At 39.2% G+C, this 24,057-nt stretch overlaps 1 protein-coding gene across 4 annotated transcripts in view; it reads right to left on the bottom strand.

Moving 5' to 3' along the window:
- The window catches only part of EPHA6 (EPH receptor A6), a 945,921-nt gene that overhangs the window by 179,836 nt on the left and 742,028 nt on the right, over positions 1-24,057 (bottom strand). For all 4 annotated transcript variants that reach the window (XM_070406043.1, XM_070406044.1, XM_070406045.1 and 1 more), the window contains one exon: positions 10,192-10,317. In XM_070406043.1, the coding sequence (XP_070262144.1) occupies positions 10,192-10,317 (126 nt within the window). The remainder of the gene's footprint in view (positions 1-10,191; positions 10,318-24,057) is intronic.

The raw sequence follows: 24,057 nt of genomic DNA, 5'->3' as shown, positions 1-24,057 counted from the left end.
ACTTAAAGGATTATTCAAATGTCCTTGGAGAAATGCTGAAGAATAAATTATTTTATTTGGTGATAAAACAGCTTAGCAGAAGTTAGGAGGAGTGATTTGCATTATGAAAATACTAGCCTTTCTTACTCTAGATTTGTTCTAGACAGTAAATAGCAGGTGTGAGGCTAACAAAACCAAACATGATTTTCCTGCCAGTTCTAGAGAGCAGTAGAATACCATGTGCATCTGTTACTTCAGGAATATTCAGTAATGTCTTTCTTCTTACTGGAAACTACCATCTGGGCAAAAGATTTCTTCTTAATTAGAAGTGTCTCATTGAAAAAGGAAGTCATTGGTAGGGATGCCTGATGTTGGAATGTGTCTTCACTATAAGACACTAATCCTATTGCAAAATTTTAATAACATATGCATCTTTAAAAATAGCTTTCTTGATCTTGTACTACATCCATTTTTATAAAAGTAACATAATGATAATGATAAAATTAAAAACATATTTTGAAATTATTTGACTTACGACTTTTTGCTTTCCAATTATTATTAAAGATACTAGAGGCCTGGTGCACAAAAATTTGTGCACTTGGGGGGGGTCCCTCAGCCTGGCCTGTGCCCTCTCACAGTCTGGGACCCCTTAGGGGATGACCACCTGCTGGCTTAGGCCTGCTCCCCGGGGGGATTGGGCCTAAGATGGCAATCAGACATCCCTCTGGCAACCCAGCAGCCCTTGGGGGATGTCCATTTGCCAGTGGAGAGCAGACCTAAGCTGCAGTCAGACATCCTTAGCGCTGCTGAGGAGGCAGGAGAGGCTCCCACCACCACCACTGTACTGGCAGCCATCAGCCTGGCTTGTGGCTGAGCAGAGCTCACCATGTGGGAGCACCCTGACCACCAGAGGGCAGCTCCTGCATTGAGCGTCTGCCCCCTGGTGGTCAGTGTGTGTCATAGTGACCAGTCATTCCCAGTCTTCCTGCTGTTAGGGTCAGTTTGCATATTACCCTTTTACTTATATAGGATAGAGGCCTGGTGCATGGGTGGGGGCCGGCTGGTTTGCCCTGAAGGGTGTCCCGGATCAGGGTGGGGGTCCTGCTTGGGTGCCTGGCCAGCCTGGGTGAGGGGCTGATGGCTGTTTGCAGCTGGTCACAGCCCCTTCAGTGTGGGGGTCCCCACTGGGGTGCCTGGCCAGTCTGGGTGAGGGGCTGTGGGCCTTTTTCAGGCTGGTGGGTGACTGAAGCTCCCAACCTCTCCTTTTCTTCTTTTTTTCTTATATTCTGGGATTTATTTACCTTCTATGGCTGTCACTGGATCTGAGAGCTGGCTTTAGCTCTGAGGCCAGCTCCAGCTTGAGGTCTTGGCTGCTGAAAGCAGGAATCTAGGGTTTGTTTGTCTTCTATAATTGCAACATTGTTGCGGTCCTGCTCGCTCCAGCTCTGACGGCTGAAAGCAGGTTTCTGGGTTTGTTTGGCTTCTATAATTGCAACATTGTTTCTTAGAGTGCAGCTCAGAGCCGGGCAGCGGCAGGCAGGGAACCTTGGCTTCCTCCATCACTGGAGCAAGCAAGCCTCCTGTTCGCTTCAGCTGCCTGGCTGCCGGCTGCCATCTTGGTTGGCAGTTAATTTGCATATCGCCCTGATTAGCCAATGGGAAGCGTGTTGGAGGTATGGTTAATTACCATGTTTGTCTATTATTAGATAGGATAAGTGATTATATAATAATAGTTTTATTACCATTATGTGGCAATGAACAAAACACATTAGAGAATTGTCATGACTTGAAAAACTATGTAATGTCTAAGTTCAAAACCAAATTAAACTTATGTCAAATAAATAATTTTATGCTGTCTTTGTTCTTGATTTCTTCCTGTGAAAACATTTTGTGCAGATAATTTTTTTTAATCCTCACCTGAGGATATTTTTCCCATTGCTTTTCAGAGAGAGTGGAAGGGAGGGTGGGAGTGGTGGTGAGGGGGGTAGAGAGAAAGAAACATCAAAGTCAGAGAGACACATAGACTGGTTGCTTCTCCGACCAGGGACAGGGAGCTAACCTGCAACCTAGGTATGTGCCCTCTTGACTGGAAATTGAACCTGAGACCACTCAGTGCTTGGGCTGATGCTCTAACCACTCTGAACACTGGCCAGGGCAGATAATTTAAAAATAGATGCCATATTTAAATCAGCACAGATGCAATAATAACTGACTTTAAAAATAAGTTCTTCAATGTCCTGTGCACTGTTGTGTTAACTCATTTGGTCCTCATACCAACCGCTGTGGTGAGTATGATTCCTAGTTCAGTTTGACAGATAAGATTACCAATGTACTGAGAGTTCAAACAACTTGACCAGACACACAATGAGCAATTGGCAGAGCTGGGCCTTGAAGCAAGATGATCCGGCTCCAGAGTCTGAGTGCTTGATCATCTTGTTATTCCCCCAAATAGGTCTCCATCAGTAATCTGGAGAACATAAAGTTTTATCCTAAATCTCAGTGCCTCATCTAAAAAACACATCCTGGAAAGGCATTACGGACTGGGCACTGTGTTGCTCCCAAATATGTTTTGTCCTTCAGAAGTTCTAGGCTTTTAAAGGCTACCTCCTCTCCGCCTTCGTCTCCCCTCACCCCCCCCCCCCCCCCCCAGCCTTAGAGTATTCTACATAAACAGAAAATATGTACCAAGGAAATTTGCTGAAAAAACTTTAGATTTTGCTTCCCTTATCTCCCAACATCAGTTTATGCTAGTGGCTTTAAGTTTCCTTTACCAGTTCGAATTTCAATTGTAAAAGGCATACATGAGAACATTTAGGAGTAGCATGTGATATGTTTCTGCAGAACCTCTGGGAAAGACATTGGGAAAAGTATTAATGTACCCTGAATATTTTTTAAAATTGATTTTTAGAGAAGAGAGGAAGGGAGAGAGAGACACATTGAGTTGTGCATTCATTGGTTGATTCTTGTATCTGCCCTGACTGGGTTTGAACCCACATCGCTGCAGTCTCACAACATGGCTCTAACCGAGTTACCTGACCAAGGACCACATCCTGAATGTTTTAGGAAAGAGTTCTGAAGCTTTGGGGAAAGAGTAAATGTATCAGATTTTCTAGAAAGAAGTGTTTCAAATGCTCTGCGCTACTTCTGGCTTCAAAAATGTCTACGGTTACAGAAATGACCAAATATTCAGCTTTTATGTTTTTTTTGTAACATTAATCAAAAGAAAATTTAAAAATAAAAACCTCTAAACAGGATATATTGAATATATATTAACTACATAGGTTATGTATGGTGAGACAAAACATTTGTTAAATGAGTCATATATATGATATAATTAAAATAGTCATATATCTGATATAAATTAAAATACTAACCACTTTCCTTTTTTTCCTTCTATGAAAAATGTTATTTATTTTTTTCTGCAACTCTTATAAGAGGTATAATTTTATTTTTTTAATCCAATTTTGCTAAGTATACCCCTGTAAGACCTCTGTGAACAGAACTATGAGAAGACTTCCGCTGTGCTTTGTCCTACAAGGTAAAAGAATGAACGCTGAGATGAGACAATTTTGTATCAGGGTCGGTCTATTCCCACCTTACTTATGTTCTTAAGTGGCCCAGCAGCTCACAAGGGCATGCATGCTGCCCTGAGGGAATCATTGGGGTTCTCCGAAGAGGAAGGAGCATTTGAGCAGATAGTTCTTGTCATGTTTCCAATTAAAGCCAAAACAACAACACAACTATCCCTGCCTGCACAAAGATTAAACACTGATTCACATGGAGGCTTAGCTAATTCAGCAAGCTGTGTAAAGTTTTTTGGAATATTTCTTTGTGAGAAAAAATTCTTGAATGAATCTTTTGAAAGTGTTAATAGTTTCTTTGACTAGGACCAAAATGGGTGGCACAATTCATAATGATAACGCAAGAGGATCTCTAGGGGATAGATAGGTTCTCAACTGGGAATTTAAGCAGTCATACATATAAAATCCAGATTGTTAAGATTTAAACTTATTCAAATGATAGTAAGATAAAAGAAGCACTTGTACTAGTAAGAAAGCATAGCTAAGGTCAAAGGCTAACCTATTTAAAGAATCTGAAAATAGGTAAAAAGAACTAGGAAAAATTGGGAGATTACTCAAAGGCTCTTTTAAGATTTTTTCATGTCTTTTTGGCAGAAAAAAAATTCTCTTTGTAAATGTTCAAGACCTTGCTATCAAATGCATCCTGTAGCTCTGTATGTTTTTCTTTTTAATGCACCGCCGGGCTTACATAAAGATGACGGTGCTCACTATGTCAGTTAAATATAATTTTATATGTAGAACATTGACTTTTTAAGAACCTGAGATGATTCTTCATTTATAGATTTCAGGGTTCCAGAAACCTCCTGAAATTCTACGCAAACATTTAGAAAGGAGTCATATGATAGTAAGATAAAAGAAGCATGTATGTTAGTAAGAAGGCATAGCTAAGGTCAAAGGCCAAAGCTGCTTAAAGAATCTGATAATCGAGAAATAAAAAGAACTAGTAAATATTGGGAGATTAATCAAAGGCTCTTTTAAGATTTTCATATCCTTTTTCTTGGGGAAAGATAGTCTGTGTTATTTTAGGCTAATAAAGAAAGCAGAATCCGTAAGGAATCTGAGTTCATGACCTGTGCTCCAACATCAGGACCATCTTAAACACATAAAACCCTGCACTAAAGTTTTTATAAATGGAATGTTATTTGAAGGTTCAAATTATACCTTCGGTTTTATAGATGTTCCTATCCTGACTTTTCTTATTCCAAATGGTATCTTCACAATGTCTTAAGTTTTAAATTATTTTCTAACCTGTGTATTTCTCCTCAAGTAAGCCAGAGAACCAAAGGATGATCTACATGCGTTTTGGAACTCACTGGGTCCAAAACTGGACATTACGTGATTAGCTCCTCTTGTGCTGGTTTTGGAAGCTATCCATATATCCCCAAACATGTCCTTAAGTGACTGTCTAACGTATAACTAACAGTGTTGCAAATATCTTAAAGGGATTGCTTATGAGTGCATGACTAAATACATTCATTCATGTCACCTTCCTTTTGCTTCTGTTGGCTAGTGTGTTCTCTTTGTCATTTTATCAGTGACTCTCTTCTCTAGCCTCTCCTGAGTCCTGAATAGAATAATGTTGGTCTTCTGCCCAGTCCTGCCCCAGGTCCCCAATCTAGTTTTCTAATCATTGTAGTTCTTCAGGGTTTCCCTCTGTGAAGTCTGCAGCTGCACAAACTGCAAAAGGGGAGCTCTCTAGGGGAGAACTGGCCAATGGGTACTGAGGGACCTATTGGGGCTTGAAATCAAACATATGACAAGGAATAGAGAAACCAGGAGTTAGGAATCCAGATGAAGGCTTTTCTTTTTACCACAATTTACATTTTGAATCATTTGTTCAGGATTTTACTTTGCAAATTTAATCCAAAGGTTTAAGTAGGCACACACAAACTCACTCATTCACATATACCTCATTCAGGGTAATAGGCAACATTCTCAGCTGCAGAAATGTGTAAAATATACACCTTTCAATTAAAGACATTTTTTTTCTCCCTGAAGATCTCTTACTAAAAAAACTACACCATCGTTTCTTATATGTTATTCACATTTATTACAACAATACTTTGTTAAAGATAAAATAGGTAAGTTGTCATAAATATTACAAAAACATAAAAAGAATAACCATCCTCAGGAGAACTGTAGTCAACAGAAACTGTCTTGCCAGAAGTGATTAATTTTGAAATGTCAAATTGTAAACCTAAAACAAAGTTACTGACTTTTTCTTAGAATGCCTGAACATATGAAGAAATAAAATGGTTTGCTTCGATTTTTCTGTACTGCAGTTTGATTGTATTTAAAAGGTATATACTTTTCCACTGATTTCCCTTGACATATTGAGTTCATGCCAGTTTTCCTTAACTTATTGTACATTCCTCCACAGTCTGCCACCTAGTCTTATATGTTTCTGTTACTGCTTTTCTGCAGTCCTCTATATGCATCCAAAACTGATATCATGTTCACTAGATCCTAGATTCTCAGCAGCTCTAACCCTATTTGTCATTCCTGACTTATTTCTAACATTTAAACTGTTCGCCTTCTGAATAAAAATTGTACTTGCCTTTAGAATAAAGCATGCAATATTTGCTCTGACTCCATATAGATAGGATTTTACATGAACTATAAAACGAAGACACTGATAATCACTGTTAATGACACTGAAGACTTTTTCTTATTGGCTCAGCATTGTAAGTCGATTGCTATAGAAATGGTCCAAGATGGATCTGTTAGTGGTGTATAGACAACTGAGTTGTGAACTCATTTCCTAACATTGATAGTCAGGGGACAGTACTGAGGATATTAAAATGTCTGGCTATTGGAGTTGAAGGCTCATCCAAATCTCAAAGGGTAAAGAATTAAATAACATTAAACTTCATTATTAATTATGAAATCTCATTTTTAATTCCATGTGTTCATATTTATGCTGTTATTTGGTTCAGTGTAGGCAGGGGAGAATCATGGTTTTGCTAAAAGCGATAAGGGGCGGGGGAAAAAAGATGAAATCAACTATTTATTCCATCTTTGCCTTTTACTTTGAACTTAATACATGTCATGCAACAAAAAGAAGCTCAGGTAGAAATGCCAAAAGAGGTGTGTTACATATTGCACTGTGTTAAAGCACAGGCAGGAAACGGAGGTGGGGCTTCCGAAGAACAGTCCTTCCCTGACTAGAGAGCTTTTCAGATTAACCACAGAGGAAATCTTAGGGAGAGCTTCAACACTGATTTTCTTTCTTTCAGAACTTATCCATTTCTAAATCCCACATGCTGTCTGTTTTCATTGTTTCCTCTTTCGCAGACTTCACTTATAGTCAACAAAGCTTGTTAGTGTAGGTATATGTTTCAGTTTGGCCTAGAATCTAACCTACATATACGAGTTACTTCATTAATGAAGAGTATTATTTTTCCAGTCTCCCACAAGTGACAGAAAAATGACAGAAAAAATCAACTTAGAATTTTGTTGATCCAAATTGTACTCAACCTAGGATAGTATTTTCTAAGTAATTGTCAGATAATAAATACCCCTTTTATATTTTATAAATAAGTTTAGTTTTTGAGACACATAGTAATGTCTGGAGTTTATGTAAATTTAAGATATCATATGATGTCAGATACTTATTGTGAAGTGACAGAGAAAACCGAATCAATGAAATTTTTATTATTACTCCATTAGTCTCATTGCATAATTTTATTTCTCAATGATTTTATTATTCTGCTTTCATTTATGTATGTTAAGCATGTGAAACCCTCTATAATATAAAAGATTATGGTAGAGGCAGAGTCTGAAGGGGAGCTACTAGTCTAAGATCCTGTGTAGAATGAATAGTCAATGGCATATTAAAATGTTCTATCCCACTTCTAAGAACTGTTAGGTTATAGAATTAAATAAAAAAAACTAGATATAGCAAAGAGAGCAAGCTTATTATCATTTTAGAGTATATGCCTGATAATATATTTAGAATAGGCACATTCATTCTTTTCAAAGAGTAGAATTTGATTTTAATAGGGAGGAATACAGTAGGAAAGACTTTGATATTAAAAAACGTAATTTCAGTTATGCCATTCTAATTTCTCCTTTCTTTCCCCATCTTCTTCTCTTCTCCTCTCTCTTCCCACCTTTGCTCTCCCTTCTTCTTCTCTCTGTGATTTTCTTACTTCATTATGAAAGACATTGCATTAAATAGAAATGAATATACTTGCTATTCAACTGTCAGCCAATTATGTCCTGGTGTTTTTCTTGATTTGAAACTAAGAATAATAAGCCTTTACCAGATTTTTCTAGTCCCTTGGTATCTGCACTGGGTTAATTCTAGCTCCTTCCCCCCAAACAGGACACCAACATCCAAAGATGCTGAAGTCCTTTATATAAAATGGGCTGCATTTGCATATAACCTAGATAGTATATAGGTTACAGTAGGGTATGCGTACTCATAATTTCATTTGCATGAATTTAGTATAATGCTTGGTATGTGGCAAGTTTTGCTTTTTGGAACTTTTGGGGATCCTTTTTCTCAAATATTTCCCAACTGTGGTTTGTTGAGTCCATGGATGCAAAACCCTTGGATAAAGAGGACCAAATATAAACAATATAAATAATTGACAACTGTTACCTAAATACTAATTTTAGGCGTGCTTGCTTTCTGGTCCCACGATTCAATAATTCTATTATTGTAGTTAAAGTAAAAATATGTTAGGTGCTGTAAAATATCACTCCTTGATAGCACAGTGTGACATGAATACAAAGAAACGAGTTTATATAAGACATGGATCTCATTTAAATTTGATTAGCATAAGTAATGAGAACTAAATTAGCATCATCACTTGGACAGGTTTTGTGATTCTTTGAAGGACACAGCAAATGTCTTCAGGGACCTTCGAAGTACTGTGACAAATAGTCAACTGGTGGAAAGCAAATTAATTACTGCCCAGAGGACATCAACCTTTGGCCAGCTGTTTACAGTGCCATGGTGTAGGTCAAGGGAGGAACTCCTTCCTGCCCTCAAACTGACTTCAAGGGCCATCGGTTCAGCTACCCTGTGGCAAAGAAATACTTTAGCTTTTTTTTTCTCTTTAATATGAAACAAAAAACCCCCCCATGATTATGGCTTCATTCCTCTTTACACAAAATTATAAAGAAAGTTCTTGGGAAATAAGCTATAGTTAAATGGAAGAGGATAAAGATTACCTTGGAAATCACAGCAGTCATTACTGAAAGTGGGAAAGTATACACGGATCCCTTATCAGAGTTACATAAGGTAGGAGAAGTGAGTTGAGTTAATTTCAGATTGAGGGAACAGAAACAAGTTTAGATCTATAAACCTTTTATGAAGCAATTTTGTTACACCTGATTTATATTTAAGTCATGAAAATTGAACTGAGTTTTCTCTCCTATGAGAGCTAGAGGCAAATTTGGCTTAAAGCCTAGAAGAATAGAATGCTACAGTGTTCTCTTAGATCTCTCTCTAGAAAGTTGTTTCTGTGTATGTGTTACAGAAACCTCATCTTGCTTCTATTCTTCTCAGTGGCTAAACAAGGGTTATTATTATTATTTTTTATCAGTGATATTGAATAATTCAAGTCACTACCAAACTTTGTTATGTCATTTCAACCACATCTACCTAAATCTACCAAGATTTGTTATTAAGAGTTAAGAATTAAGCCATTAAAATACAGATGATCCATTCATCTAATTCCAATCACCAAGATATTAATATTATTTATGAAAGTTACATTTTTATATTTGCAACAACGACGACAAAAAATGTACAATTGATATCCTTTTTGTTTCTGGGGAGAGAAAAGGTGGCAAACACTCATGAGAATTAAAATTGCTAATTTTGAATTCACATAATTTTTTTGGTTCTTACTCTATCAGTGTAGCATTGATGGTCACCAAGTCTCCAACCATGTCAGTAATTATCCAATGATAGAACCAAACGACATCAAAGCTTATTTATAGTTTGTAACTCTTTGTATGTTTTAATTAAGTAGGCAAGTGTAAATAAAAGGCAAAAGAAAAATGTCAATGCAATAATCTTGGGCTTCGTTGGTACAATTTTGCTAAGAAATGTGCATGTTGGAATTTTGTTTCTATTGGATTTCCCAGTATATCGCTGGCCGGGCCAGCTCTCCCGAATGCATTGGTGTCATCACCATAATTTGTAGCATAATTATTAATTATGATAAAAAGACAAGAATTATGATTTAAAAACTCCAAGAATCAATATCCTAATGCTATTTTGTTAAGACACATATAACATATAAAGTAGGTTTGCATTCTTCAGGTACAAGGGAGGAAGGCAGCTGGGTATTTCACAAAATGATAGAGAACACACAATTTGTGATTATGAAAGTACCATGGATAACCCACAAACTGATTTGCTAAACTTTAAAATTGCATTTTAAAATGTTAGCTCTATGCTAATGAGGTGCTCAGGTTACAGATCTTCCACTTCTTACCATTTTCACAGCATTGGTTATCATAAATGTGATTCCTGCATTGAAACAAAGTCACTTGCATTCCTCTCAACAATGTACTTTAGAAATATTTACTTTTTTAAATTGTGGATCTATCAACTGTGAGCACAGTCCTACTGCTGTATATGATGGCAGAAAACTTCACCTGGAATACATACCAGCAGGAATCCTGGGGGGCAGCGACCCTCCCCCTGCCACTGGGTTCGGAGCCTGGATGCTGCCTAAAAACCCTGCCCTCAGGAAGCTGGGGCAAAACGTCTCCACGCCAATGGCCGGGAAGGATCCTTTAAGAGATAAAAAATTGACATGAATCAAAACCTTCTTCTTAGAAAAGTTGTTGATCATTTAACTGGAATAAAACCTATAATCAACAAGTCCATCAAACCTGACAGGGAAGCTATGACATTAAAAGAAAGGAAATGCATTTTTATTCATAAATTTTTAAAATCAACCTAGTATTTTAAAAAGAAAACTATTTTAACTAGTTACAATTAAAGAGCTTTAGAAGCATCCAAATGCTAAAATAAAATTTCTAAACCTACATTTGACCAAGGGGATATGAATGCACATTATTGATGCTGTCTGCCTGCAGAAGTCAGATTACAGATATGTAGAAATAGCTTCAACAGTGTCTGAGATCTGTGCCCACTAGAAGGAACAGTGCTTTAATTTCGATGTGTTAGTATCAGTGCTTCAAATAAGAAAAACTCTTGTAGTTGCAATAATTACCCATGTTTTTGCAAGAGTGGGACGAAAACCAACATACACCATTCTTAATTTGTTACACTTTTCTATTTGGGACAAGACACGAGAGTTTGCAAAGGTAGAACCACATGCTTTCCCATTTTTAAGAAGGCAATTGTGAAGCAAAAAACAAAGTAAATTACTTGGAAATTTATCCATAAAATTATATAATGAATCATAGAATCAAGGAATGTCAGAGCAAAGAAGGACTTTAGAAATCATCCAGTCAAAAAATTCTCATTTTACAGACCAGCAAACTGAGGCCTACTTTAAAGGGAAAGTGATATCAGGTAGCTGACAGACTCCCAGGACACAAATTTTCCACTATAGGTAAAAAACAAATAAGGAGCCACTTCCTATTTGGGAGATTTCTCACGTCTGAATATGAATTAGAAACCTCGAACTTTGGAATTGTAGTAGGATTATTATTATGGTGTTTCAATGACCTTAACACCACGAAAATCATCAGAAGTAAATTTAATATATATGCATTACCAGTGCATGGGCAGCACGGGGAAGATATGGTATATCTAAGTTTAAATCAAAATAATACCCTGAAAGCAAGCTATGCTGTTTGTTGTAAGAAATGCATTTCATTTGGGCCCAGCAGTTTTCTTATGCAGAGACCTAAGATCTCTCCTCCTACACTCAGATTTAGCAAGTTCTTTATTTTTATTTTTTTCCCCTCAATATATTTTTATTGATTTCAGAGAGGAAGGGAGTGGAAGGGAGAAACATCAATGATAAGAGAGAATCATTGATCGGCTGCCGCCTGCACGCCCCCTACTGGGGATCAAGCCTGCAAACCAGCCATGTGCCCTTGACCGGAATCAAATCTGGGACCCTTCAGTCCACAGGCTGATGCTCTTTCCACTGAGCCAAACCAGCCAGAGCAAGTTCTTTATTTTTGAAGAGACTTCGCTCTGTTTCTTGATACAAATTTTGCTCCTAAAATAAGTTAAAACTTGAGGCTTTGAATTTTGACCAGGATTATAGGGATCTGGTATATCATACACTATGTATCTTGCTTCTGTGGAGACACTTGTTATGAAAGGCCAGCATTTCTTAGATCTTTAGAGATCTTTTTAGGAAAGATCAAAGTTACAAAGAATGTTTTAATGGGGGAGTCTTATGCATTGTACATTGGATTAAGGAAACAACTGAAAGAAAATCACGTACTCTGAGTAAACTGGCTTTGTTGTTGATTTCATGGGGCTCTAGCAAAATTGTCCAGCAGGGCTGAAGTCCCTTAAACGTTAGGAGGTGTGGCAAAAGAGGCAAAAGGTAGGCCAGAAATTGCTCTGGGGTAATTTTCCACCAACAGTGAAACTAATTTCTCTGTTGTTACTGATGGGATATTTAATCACTGAGCACAAAGTTAGTATGTGTCCATGTGCAATGCTTCATCACTTTCTGAGAAAATGTTCCTAATGAGGGCGCTTCACTGAGTACCAGGTGGAGATAATCATAGCATATATTTATACAGCATTCTTATTTAAAGTAACAAAAGAAATGGTGATTTTACAACGGGGAAAATAATTACAGGAAATTCAGATTTTATTATGTGCTGTGAAAAGCAAAAATAATCCAATTTTAGCTGATTATGGATTTATTGAAGCCAAGTAATAGGAAGCCTGGTTAAAAATACTAAATCACAAAGAAAAAAAATAACATAATCATGCACAGGAAACCAAAAGGGATATAAATGTAATTATCTTAAAGGAAATCTGAAGAAAAACAAAAGCATGTGGAGCAGTGACTAAATAATGTTAATATGCTTCACATTTAGAGATTTTTAATCTGAGTTTTTGCTATTTTTGCCAACATTATTCCAAACTACTGATTTAGAAAATATTTCCATTATTTTAACTCCTTGAAAGAAACTAAATACAAATATAAATTTATTGCTATGTTTACATCAATTACTTTTTTTTTTTTTTTTTTGGTTGTGACAGCCTGTCATATTTAATAGCAACTTTCATTCTCCTAAACTTGCTGCATCAATCATAATGGCTTTTCTATGTTTCTTTACTATGGGTTAAAAGGTATTTCATTCATTGTGGCATATCTTCCTTAAGGAATTATCACTTTTTAAAAAAATCTGAAACGAACAAACAGAAAAACTGGTGTACATGAGTATATTTTCAGTTGAGATATCATATTATGTGATAATAATACCTTATCATTTTTCTCCTTAAGGTCAGTCATGTCAACAGAGATTGTATGAAAATTCTAAAGCTCTAAGTTTTCACAATTCAATCAGGAAAACTGAAATTATTCTTTGTTATAATTCCCTTATCTCTTATTCCACAAGAAATGAAGTTCATGAACCTTTCAGATTTGATATGAAATTATTTGAGTCTGGCTTGCCCTATTGCTTAAATTGCTGACTATCTTTGGCTTTTTAAAAAGTAAGTAAGTATATTATAGCTGAAGAATATACAATCCTATATAATAAAACTCTAATACGCAAATCCATCAAACAGTGGAATGACTGGTCGCTATGACATGCACTCCCACCAGGGGGCAGACGCTCAACGCAGGAGCTGCCCCCTGGTGGTCAGTGTGGTCTCACAGGGGGCACGCTGCTCAGCCAGAAGCTGGGCTTACGGCTGGTGAGTGCAGTGGCCGTGGCGGGAGCCTCTCCTGCCTCTGCTGCAGGTGGGCGGTAAGGAGCGAGGGGTCCTGGACTGTGAGAGGGCACAGGATGGGCTGAGGCCGCCCTCCAGAAATTTTGTGCACCAGGTCTCTAGTGTCTAATATCTATAGCAGGAGAAATAAATTTTCACAAGTGTTTTGTTTTTAGTTACATTCAATAGACTAATTATTTGTTATTACAAATTAGATTTTTATGTGATGAGAATATTCCTTTAGCCATTACAAGCTTGAAATAGAAAATGTGTCAATTAACACATTTTCCTAAATCCCAAATACTTGAGTTTCCAGTTTGCTGGTGATCCTGAGTCAGTGGGGGTAAAGAGAGAATGGAATATAACATTGCATTATTTCTAATATAGAACTTCTAGATAACTGGGCATTCTGAGTTTTTATTTGCTAAATATGGCAATCCCACTCTCATAACATTTAAAACAGTTACAGATATCAGATGAATAATAGACACTATTAACTAGTAGTGCAAGGTAATTTGATGTAAGTCACTGGCTGCATGGGTCAGTGATTTATCTGTCTTTCATTAGCTCAGTGGTTCTCAATGCCCTTAGGGAACATTGCAAATTGGGAGTGGGGAAAGACATTACTGCTGTTTGGTGGGTAAGGGTCAGGATGGATACTAAAAGTATTGCAAAAAGTGGTATGCTATCTGCACAAGGAAAATTCTCTCTCAAAATGTTAGTAGCATCTCCTGAGAAACATTGTACAACACTAAAGGATCTTGGGGGAGAGGAAAATGGTGGTAGAATAGGCAGATGTGTGTCCTGCACCTTGTCCCAGAGCAGATAGAAGGAGCAACTAAATCAAATAACATCCACCTGGAATTGGCAAAGTAGACACAGCTGGTGAGACAGTTCACAGCCGGGAAGGGCAGAGGACTCCTGGAGAACGGTAGGATTGGGGATCTGGGCAGGCTGAGAGGGTAAGAAGGAAGCTGCACGGCACCAAGTCTGCGTCCCTCCGGCATAGGTGTAACATCTGACAGTGGAAAGGAAGTCCACGGGGCTGCTGGTGTTTGGGGAATCTAGATCTAAGTCCACAGCCTCAAGAGGCTGCACCCAGAAAGGCAGCCTGAAGAGCTGCCTGAGCCGTGCGGTGCCGGGGAGTTGGGGGGGAGAGAAACTCACAATTTCATGGTGGTTTTGCCTCTGTTTGGCATTGCTTTTATTCGATAAACCCAGTTCATAGGAACTTTCAAATACAAACACTCACCAAGGCTGCAGTACAGATGGAGGTGTGGATTTGTGGAGTCTGGGGAGAGGCTGTGGAGGAGAGCGGGATGGGGAGAGGTGACTAGGAATCCAGCACTAAGACATTTTGGACCCTCCAAACCTAAACAGCCATTTTTCTCCTAAAGAGTCAGTCCCTCCCAGCAGCCTCCAGACAGCTAATATAGCCACACTCAGCCTACCACTTGAGCTGTATCAAGGACACAAAGACTCTGAATAGCCCCAAAGAGCCCTGAGAGACTGGGTTGAAGAGGGGCCATTCAGTCCTGGAAAGCAATACGGCACCACTCCCACCTAGAGCCCTGTCAGAAACAGACACTTGAGTGATTAAGATTGATAGCAGGCAGACAGGCAAAATGGGGAGATTGGTCCTGCCTACTTGCAGCCAAGGCTGTGGAGATAGACACAAACAGAGGAATAGTGAATCCCATGGAACTTCAACACAGTGCTGACTACCTAACAGGAAACTGAGAAGTGGCAGACAGAACAGAAGAGTGGGGTCTTAAACCAGCCCCCATGGGGCATTAAAACTTGGCTGAAGTGAACAATACTTCACTTTTTTATTTTTTATCTTTTATTTTTTTACAAAAGGATTTTTCTTCATTTTTATTTTATTTATTTGTGCTATTTTTCTTCATTCTATTTTTTAAATTTTATTTTATCTTATTTTAAAAATATATTTTATTGATTTTTTTCAGAGAGGAAGGGAGAGGGATAGAGAGTTAAAAACATCGATGAGAGAGAAACATCAATCAGCTGCCTCTTGCACAGCCCCTACTGGGGATGTGCCCGCAACCAAGGTACATGCCCTTGACCAGAATCGAACCTGGGACCCTTCAGTCTGCAAGCTGATGCTCTATCCACTGAGCCAAACCGGTTAGGGCAATCTTATTTTTTTAAATTTTTTCCACCCTTTTCTTCCTCACTTCTTCCCTCTTTCACCCTGTTCTCTCTTCTCCTGTCCCCACTTTAGTTTTTCTCTTTCCTTTCTTTTTACCCCTTCTAAAAATGGATCTTCTTTATCTACTTTATTGACATGTTATTATTATTGTAGTCTCTGTAGGCTTATTAATATATCTAATTTCCTCTCCCCGGCTCCAAGTCGGTACTGGCACAAGAACAAGCATATAGATCAATGGAACAAAATAGAGAACCCAGAAATTGAGCCAAGGCTTTATGCTCAATTAATATTTGACAAAGGAGGCAACAACATACATTGGAGTAGAGACAGTCTCTTCAATAAATGGTGTTGGGAAAATTCGACAGGTACATGCTAAAAATGAAACTAGATCACTGACTTACACCCCACACAAGAATAAACTCAAAATGGATAAGGGACCTAAATAGACACCTCTCCAAAGTGGACATACAGATAGCCAAGAGACATATGAAAAAATGCTCAGTCATTAATCATCTGAGAGATGCAAATCAAAATGACAATGGAGATCACCTCACACCTGCCAGAATGGCTATCATCAACACTGTTGGTGAGGTTGTGGAGAAAAGGGAACCCTAGTACACTGAGGGTGGGAATACAGACTGGTGCAGCCACTATGGAAACAGTATGGAATTTCCTCAAAAAATTAAATATGGAACTGCCATTTGACCCAGTCATCCCACTTCTAGGAATATATCCTAAGAAACCTGAAACACTCATCAGAAAGGATACACGCACCTCTATGTTGATAGCAGCACAATTTACAATAGCTAAGTTTTGGAAATAGCCTACGTGCCCATCAGCAGATAAGTGGATAAAAAACTATGGTATCCTATATAATAAAAGAGAAACATGCAAATTAACCATCCCTCTGCTACACTCAAGCCATGCCCATAAGCCATGCCCACCAGCCAATCAGGAGCGAGTATGCAAATTAACCCAACTAAGATGGCAGCAGCCACGGAGCTGAAGTGAACAGGAGGCTTGGGTTGCCCCTGGCAATGGCAGAAACCAAGCTTCCCACCTGCCCTGGCCAGACCTGGGCTCTGCTCAAGGCTACAGAGTTTCAATTATAGAAGATAAATAAATCCCAGAAAAAAGAAAAAAGAAAGAAAAAAAGGAGAGGCTGGGAGCTTGGGTCACCGGGGGGTGTGGCCAGCCTGCAAACAGCCTTCAGCCCCTCACCCAGGCTGGCCACACCCCCATGGGGTGAGGGTCCCCACTGGGGGGCTTGATCAACCTGCAAATAGCCATCAGCCCCTTACCCAGGCTGGCCAGGCACCCCAGTAGGGACCCCCACCGTGAAGGCGGTGTGGCCAGCCTGAAAACAGCCCTCAGCTCCTCACCCAGGCTGGCCACACCCCAATGGGGTAAGGGTCTCCACTGGGGGGCTTGACCAGCCTGCAAACAGCCATCAGCCCCTCACCCTGACTGGCCAGGCACCCCAGTGGAGACCCCCACCCTGAAGGGGGTCTGGCCAGCCTGAAAACGGCCCTCAGTCCCTCACCCAGGCTGGCCAGGCACCCCAGCGGGACCCCCCGATCCTGAAGAGGCTGTGACCAGACTGCAAACAGCCATCAGCCCCTCACCCAGGCTGGCCAGGCACCCCTGTGGAACCCCCACCCTGATCCAGGACACCCTTCAGGGCAAACCAGCTGGCCCCCACCCGTGCACCAGGCCTCTATCCTATATAATAAAAGGGTAATATGCAAATTGACCCTAACAGCAGAACCACTGGGAATGACTGGTCACTATGACACACACTGACCATCAGAGGGCAGATGCTCAATGCAGGAGCTGCCCCCTGGTGGTCAGTGCGCTCCCACAGGGGGAGTTCTGCTCAGCCACAAGCCAGGCTGATGGCTGCCAGCGCAGTGCTAAGGATGTCAGACTGCAGCTTAGGCCTGCTCCCCGCTGGCAAGTGGACATCCCCCGAGGGCTCCTGGGTTGCCAGAGGGATGTCTGACTGCCAGCTTAGGCCCGATCTCCCGGGGAATGGACCTAAGCCAGCAGGTGGACATCCCCCGAGGGGTCCCAGACTGTGAGAGGGCACAGGCCGGGCTGAGGGACCCCCTCGAGTGCACAATTTTTGTGCACCGGGCCTCTAGTATTTACATAATAGAATACTAAAAAAAGAAAGAACTCTTACCATTTGCAACAGCATGGATGGAACTAGAGAATATTATACGGAGTGAATTAAGCCAGTCAGAGAAAGATAAGTATCACATGATCTCATGCATATGTGGAATCTAAGGAGTTGATTATCAAAAATAGACCTAGAGTCAAAGAAGCATGAACAGACTATTGAACCTCAAAGAGAAGACAGTGGAGGGTGTGTGGGAAGAGATCAACCAATGAACTTGTATGCATAGATGGATAACCCATGGACACAGACAATGGGGTGGTGAGGGCCTGGGGGGGGGGGGGGGAGGGTTGGAGAGGGCAATGGGGGGAAAAAGGGACATATGTAATACTTTCAACAATAAAGATTTATATAAAAAAGAGCCATTTTCATGTAAGGCATTGGGAAGGTGCGTCTTTTACTCCATGGAGACCTCCATTTTGGGTCTTGTTACATAATAACATGTAGTCTAGGAAAACTTAGCTGCTCTGTGTAGTTTGGTAGAGAAAATATTCCTGCTCATTGTGATATATGAGGTGGGCCAGCTGGAAGCCTAACATGGTCTCTTCTAACTTGGTCAGAAGGTGTGCAGAGTAGGGTTTCAGTAAATGCAAGATGACTAAGTGAGTAAATACATGATTGAGTGAAAGTGACAAATTGTTCCTTAAGCAAATATCTTGCTAGAATCTAAGGAAGTACTCTGCCTGTTCAAATGTTTCCCAGACCATAGCCTTTCTAATGACTAGAAGGCAGCTAATTTTCTATTAGGCTTAGAATCTGAACTTTTGTACTCATAAGTAATTCATTTATCCTTTTATCCATCCATTGATTTATTCATTTACTCAGCAAATATTTATTGAGACACCAATTTTTTTTTGTTTTTGTTTTTACTTAGTACCATGATCCACATTTCTAGTACAAAAATAGGAAGTAAAAAATTTTTTTAATGTGACATTTATTTTCAGGAAATGATTCTAACTGAGCTAAGCCAAAAATGCAATTACAGAATTTTATTCATTTCCTAAATTCTTATAAATCAAAATATGCCTACAATTAAGTTAGTATTTCCCTTTGTAGCTACCTGCACAGCTAATCGCAAGGCATATTCTTTATCACCAAATACAATTAAAGTTCATGGAACCATTACCTTTTTGTTTTTGATTTTTTTTTAATCCTTCAGGTCACTGCAATATTAATTTTATAGATTTCTTATCCTGTTGTTGTTCAGAAGGTCATAATAAAAGTATTGAAGTAAAATGGGCAGCTTCATGGCTAAATTTTTATGAGCTATTTCTTCAATGCTACAAAGAAATTTTCTGCTTTCCCTGAGTTAGTTTGTTTGTTTTCTCCCCCCTGAGTTATTTTTAAAATTGCATAATAAAATTGTGATTGCTACAAATTATTTTTAAAACTAGAGCATTAACAAAGAGAATTAAAATCTTTTGAGACTGAATTGTAATAAAACATTTGTCCTCAGTTGTTAGAGTATCAGCCGGTGCACCGGAGAGTCTCAAGTTTGCTTCCCGGTCAAAGGCTGGTACCTGGGTTGCAGGTTTGAAACCCAGCCCTGGTGGGGGCATGTGTGGGAGGCAACCAATCAATGTGTCTCTCTCACATAGATGTCTCTCTCTTTCTCTCTCTCACGCTCTCTTCTCTCTCTCTCCCCCTCCCTTCCACTCTCTATAAAATAAAAAAAAATCAATGGAAAAAATATCCTCAGGTGAGGATTAACAACAACACACAAAAAGAATAAAACATTTATTGAATAATATATTTTAATTTATCTATATAATAGAGGTTCTTGGCATTTGAAAAGCAAACATTTTAAATAGCTGAGTTTTCTCACCTGTAAAATGATGAACATGGACGAGAACTCTCCTAAATTTCCTTTAAGCTCTAGAAGTTTTTAATATGATTTTTATTTCATTGGCTACTTTGAATTGAACCTCTATTTTCCCCAAATGTGGGTTATACACAGTGAGTGGTCTTACCTATCTATAGATTCAGTGGGACTTGAAATCTTCATTACCAAAAAAAGTGTTCTAAATAAATTGGCAATTTGCGAATACTCCCATCAGGTTTACTAGTAAAAATGCTGAGGGTTGAGGCCAGGCAAAACTTTGAATTCTGACTCTACCATTCACTACTTATTTACCTATTCTGATACTCAGTTTTTTCATTTGAAAAATAGAGCTAATAATATACATATCACATATTATTGTGGACCATATAGGAAGTGTCTGCTGGTGGCTGACAGTAGTGTTCAATAAATGAGGAATAAATATTTCTTCTTCTTCCACATCTTAATTTCCTAAAGTTGACCGACCATCTCATGTCTCCAAGCCTCCACAATACTTCTCCTGCCTGGACGGCCCTTTTGGTCTCTGGCCTCTGTCTAAACTTGCCCAACACACCTGGGAAGATTCAATATGTCCTCCTCTGTGTGCCCGTATGATTTTAGCTGCTATAATAAAGGTAGAACACTATCATAGGTATAGTGCTTATTTGTTTATAACTTTGTGATACCAAACTCAAAAACCCTTAGGGGCCCATCAGGTGCGATAAATATGTATATCAGGTTGGTGACAAAGGCATTAGGTCAAACTGAAGGGTAAACATTCTGGCTAAGGACAATGAATTCAAATGTTTTAAAATAAATTTAAAAGAAGTAAAATAAAACATCTCTTAGTGGACTTCAGCCTGTGGGCTGCCAGCTGGTGACTTAGGGCTTACATGTGTGTCTTCTCCACTAGGTTGTGGTCTAGTAAGAACAGAGATGAGCGATACACATCTTGTTCTCCTCTATACAGCCATCTCAGAGCTCAATGCAATATTTATTGAGTTGAATTAAAATGACCTTCATATGAATAGTTCAGAGGCAGTTTGACTTTAGACTGAGTTTTCTCAATGTTAGAACTTTTAAAACCACTTTTATAATCTAATAATATAAATACCCTATTCTCAAAACTGTGTATAGTAACTACCGTTCAATTTATGACTTTCCACTTTAAATGCTTATAAAGAGCCAATTTAGTAACCAGGAACAGAAAAAATTCTAAAATCTCTAATTTCTAGAGTTCTTTTTACCTAAGAAGTGGTGAAGGGGTGAACTAAACTTGAAAAGCATGTTTTCCCAACTAAGCCACCACACAGGACGTTGGTCAGTGGATTCCTACCCAGCCCTTACTTTCTGAAGTCAGACTTTTAAGCTCTATGCTCCGTAAAAAATGCTTTTACACCTCAGGTGCCAAGGAGTCAGCTAAGGAGCTGTTAAGCAGCATTTATCAATGTGCTTGTGAGCTCGATCTGTTCAGCATCACAGCCAAAGTGTGCTATGTAGTTAATATTTATGAACTATGGGTTTATCTGTCACATTATTAAAGGGAGGATTGTTCCTTCAGCTCACTTGATAAAGAAGTCGAGGGGCAGTCTGTCTGATTCTTTGTAATTTTCCAAGGCTGCCCATGGACCAGTTCGGACATGTGTTGTTAGCACGACTCCTGCTGTCAGGTATATCACATTGTTGCTGTCTCATATACAAATTATGAAAGAGAGTGTTCTGGATTTAGTTTCATTTCCGGATATCGAGAACAGCCTTGGCAGTGCTATCTACAAACAAATGTGTTAATGCCTACCAAGCATTTCTCATTTAAGGCTAAGATATTTAAACTGCTTTCCAAGTTCTGTTAGCTTTTTTAAGGTCAGAAAGAGGTACTCACTTGGCATCTGTATGATGTAGATTAGGTGGCAGGATAATTTAGTTTAGTAACTACCATTTTGAAATTTGATTGGTCTTGAAAATAATTTGGGAGCACAAATTATGAATCCTTTCTGTTCAGATCACGTCACTCCTCAGTGGACAGAGCTAGTGTTGCTCAGTGGATAGAGCACTGGCCCACACACCAAAGGGTCTCGGGTTTGATTCCAGGTCAAGGGCCAGTACCTTAGCCCCATGTAGGGGTGAGTATGGGAGGCAACCAATCGATGCATCTCTCTCACATTGATGTCTCACTCTCTCTCTTCCTCCCTCCCTCTCTTCCTCCCTCCCTCTCTTCCACTTTTTCTGAAAATCAATGGAAAAAATATCCTCAGGGGAGGATTAACAACAAAAAAAATGTTTTTTTTTTCAAAATGTCCCTACTGTTAAGCACAAACCCAAAATATAAGAATGATTTCAAAATTTTCTACTTTTACTTCAAACATAATAGAATATTCATTATTATTTGAATGTGTTACCCTTTCTCAGACAAAAGTGAAAATGCCTCATCTGGGTGTGACCCATTCTAAATTCCCCCCTCCAGAGCCACCTGGTCTAAGAAGTTTCCATTTTGCCAAGACTGAAGACTGAATTGTGCTTGCCCTGTGCTTCCTCAGGGGGCAGCAGAGCTGCCATCAGAAGTCACAGGTGCTGGAGTCAGAGGGATCCGAGTTCAAAACATTGCAAAGCTGCCGTTTTCCAAGTGACTGTGCATGTCACTTCACTTCCCTGAGCCTCAGTTCCCATTTTGGTGGCATGTGGAAATGGACTGTTATGAAGGCAATGATTCAAGATAGTGTTTATAAAATGCCTGGCAAAGTAGTCACTACCCACCTTACTTGGTTCTTCCTCCTCCTTCATTTATAACACACGTTTCTTGTAGTATAATTCAGTTCATGGCATGTCTTACAGTAAGTTCCTCGAAGAGTTTCTTATTTTCGTATTTCCAATAGAACTTGGCATGGCATGTTGCGTATAGGGGTCAAATGTGAAGGTAACTTTTAAAAAGGAACTGTAAAGCACATCTATGTCTTCCTTCCTCAGGACAATGCTATTCATGGTTCTGATAGCAACTTCTAAGGTGAAATGACAACATTCATGCAACCGGTTTAGCAAGTTAGTCAAAATATCATTAGAGTCATAATATTGTGGCATATAATGCCACTCTTACTAGCTCACACTCTTTAACAGACAGATAGATGGACACTAACAGCCAAACACTGAAACTCCACACATATCCCCTCCTTCATTTTTTTCAGTTTTTCCATATGTGCCCTCACATTTACATATTTAAGAAGATCTTGAGGCAGAGCGATCTGAACTAGTTAAGCCCAAGAGAAAAGGTAGGCACAGAAACAGGGATGAAGTTCTGTGAGGGGAGACACTAACTCAGCGTCCATTCTCTGTGGGCTCACGCTCCTAGACATGAGCCAGCAAATCCAACTATGGCCTAAAGGAGCGACTGTCACCCAGTGTGTGGCAAGAAATTTTAAAACATGCATTTCCTGACTATTTGGTCAGGGGCACCTACCTCTTTTCCCTTAGATTGTCAAATAAAAAAATAACAACAGCCAACACAACAATAGCCATCTGATATGAATGAATCAAAATTATACCTATGTTTTGTCAGATCAGCAAAAATATATATATTTTGGTGTGCTGCAGAATTTTGGTAATTAGTCTATGTGTGCCATGAGATGAAAAAGGTTGAAAATTGCTGGCCTAAACCAAACTATTTGTTGGGCTCTATTTCAAAGTAAAATCATAAGTGTGTAATGGGCTTGAAAAGAGTCAGGCACTATCCAGTTTACTGTTACTTTTAATTTCTTATTGAAGCTTTACTTTCTTTTTAAAGCTTGATATCTTTTAGGTATATATTAATTTAACTTTCTGGTGTGACCTGAAGGAACACTCATTCCTGATAGTAAGGGAGAACATGGGAACAGACTCAAAGAAGCCTGATTTTATTGCTCTTAAGCTACATGAACTGGGCGTCAAGAATGTGTGAAATAATATCTCCATTGAGGGTCTTCCAGCCCCTGCCAAGCACCATTTTCACGACTGTTCACCATTAGGCTGCTTGCAGGCCATTAGACTGAGTTCAAAACAAGGACCCGAGTACCTCCTGTTTCATGAAAATTCTGGAAGGAAACTCATGGATTTTATAAAGAGAAAAAGAGAGCTAGCAGGTGTTGGTCCCTGTTGAAAACACTGTTAATGTATTCTTCAGAGCTGGTTCTAAGACAATTTCAGGCTCTTGTATCGTTAGATTACTGGTTCACTCAGCATACATGCTTTTATTACATTTTAAATATTGGCTTGGATGTAAATTTGGGTAGTTTGCTGAAATGTTCTGCTAGTGGTGGTGAATAATTATAGCTTCTTGGATACAGTGACAGTGTGAGAGGAACGGCAGCTCCTGACATGACATATGTGGAGAGGAAAACATTTGGAAGCAGTTTGAGTGCATTTTATTTCTGCGTGGGCTCTTTGGGCACCCAGCCACTTTCAAAGCATTATTTAACAAATGAATGCACCACAGAAAAGTATTTTATGCTCTGGGTG

This window comes from Myotis yumanensis, unplaced genomic scaffold (genome assembly GCF_028538775.1).
Source record: "Myotis yumanensis isolate MYYU_CA2020_CCGP unplaced genomic scaffold, mMyoYum1.0.hap1 SCAF_2, whole genome shotgun sequence".
NCBI lineage: Eukaryota > Metazoa > Chordata > Mammalia > Chiroptera > Vespertilionidae > Myotis > Myotis yumanensis.
The sequence above is the reverse complement of the archived record's forward strand: the minus strand, read 5'-3'. Positions and strand labels throughout refer to the sequence as shown.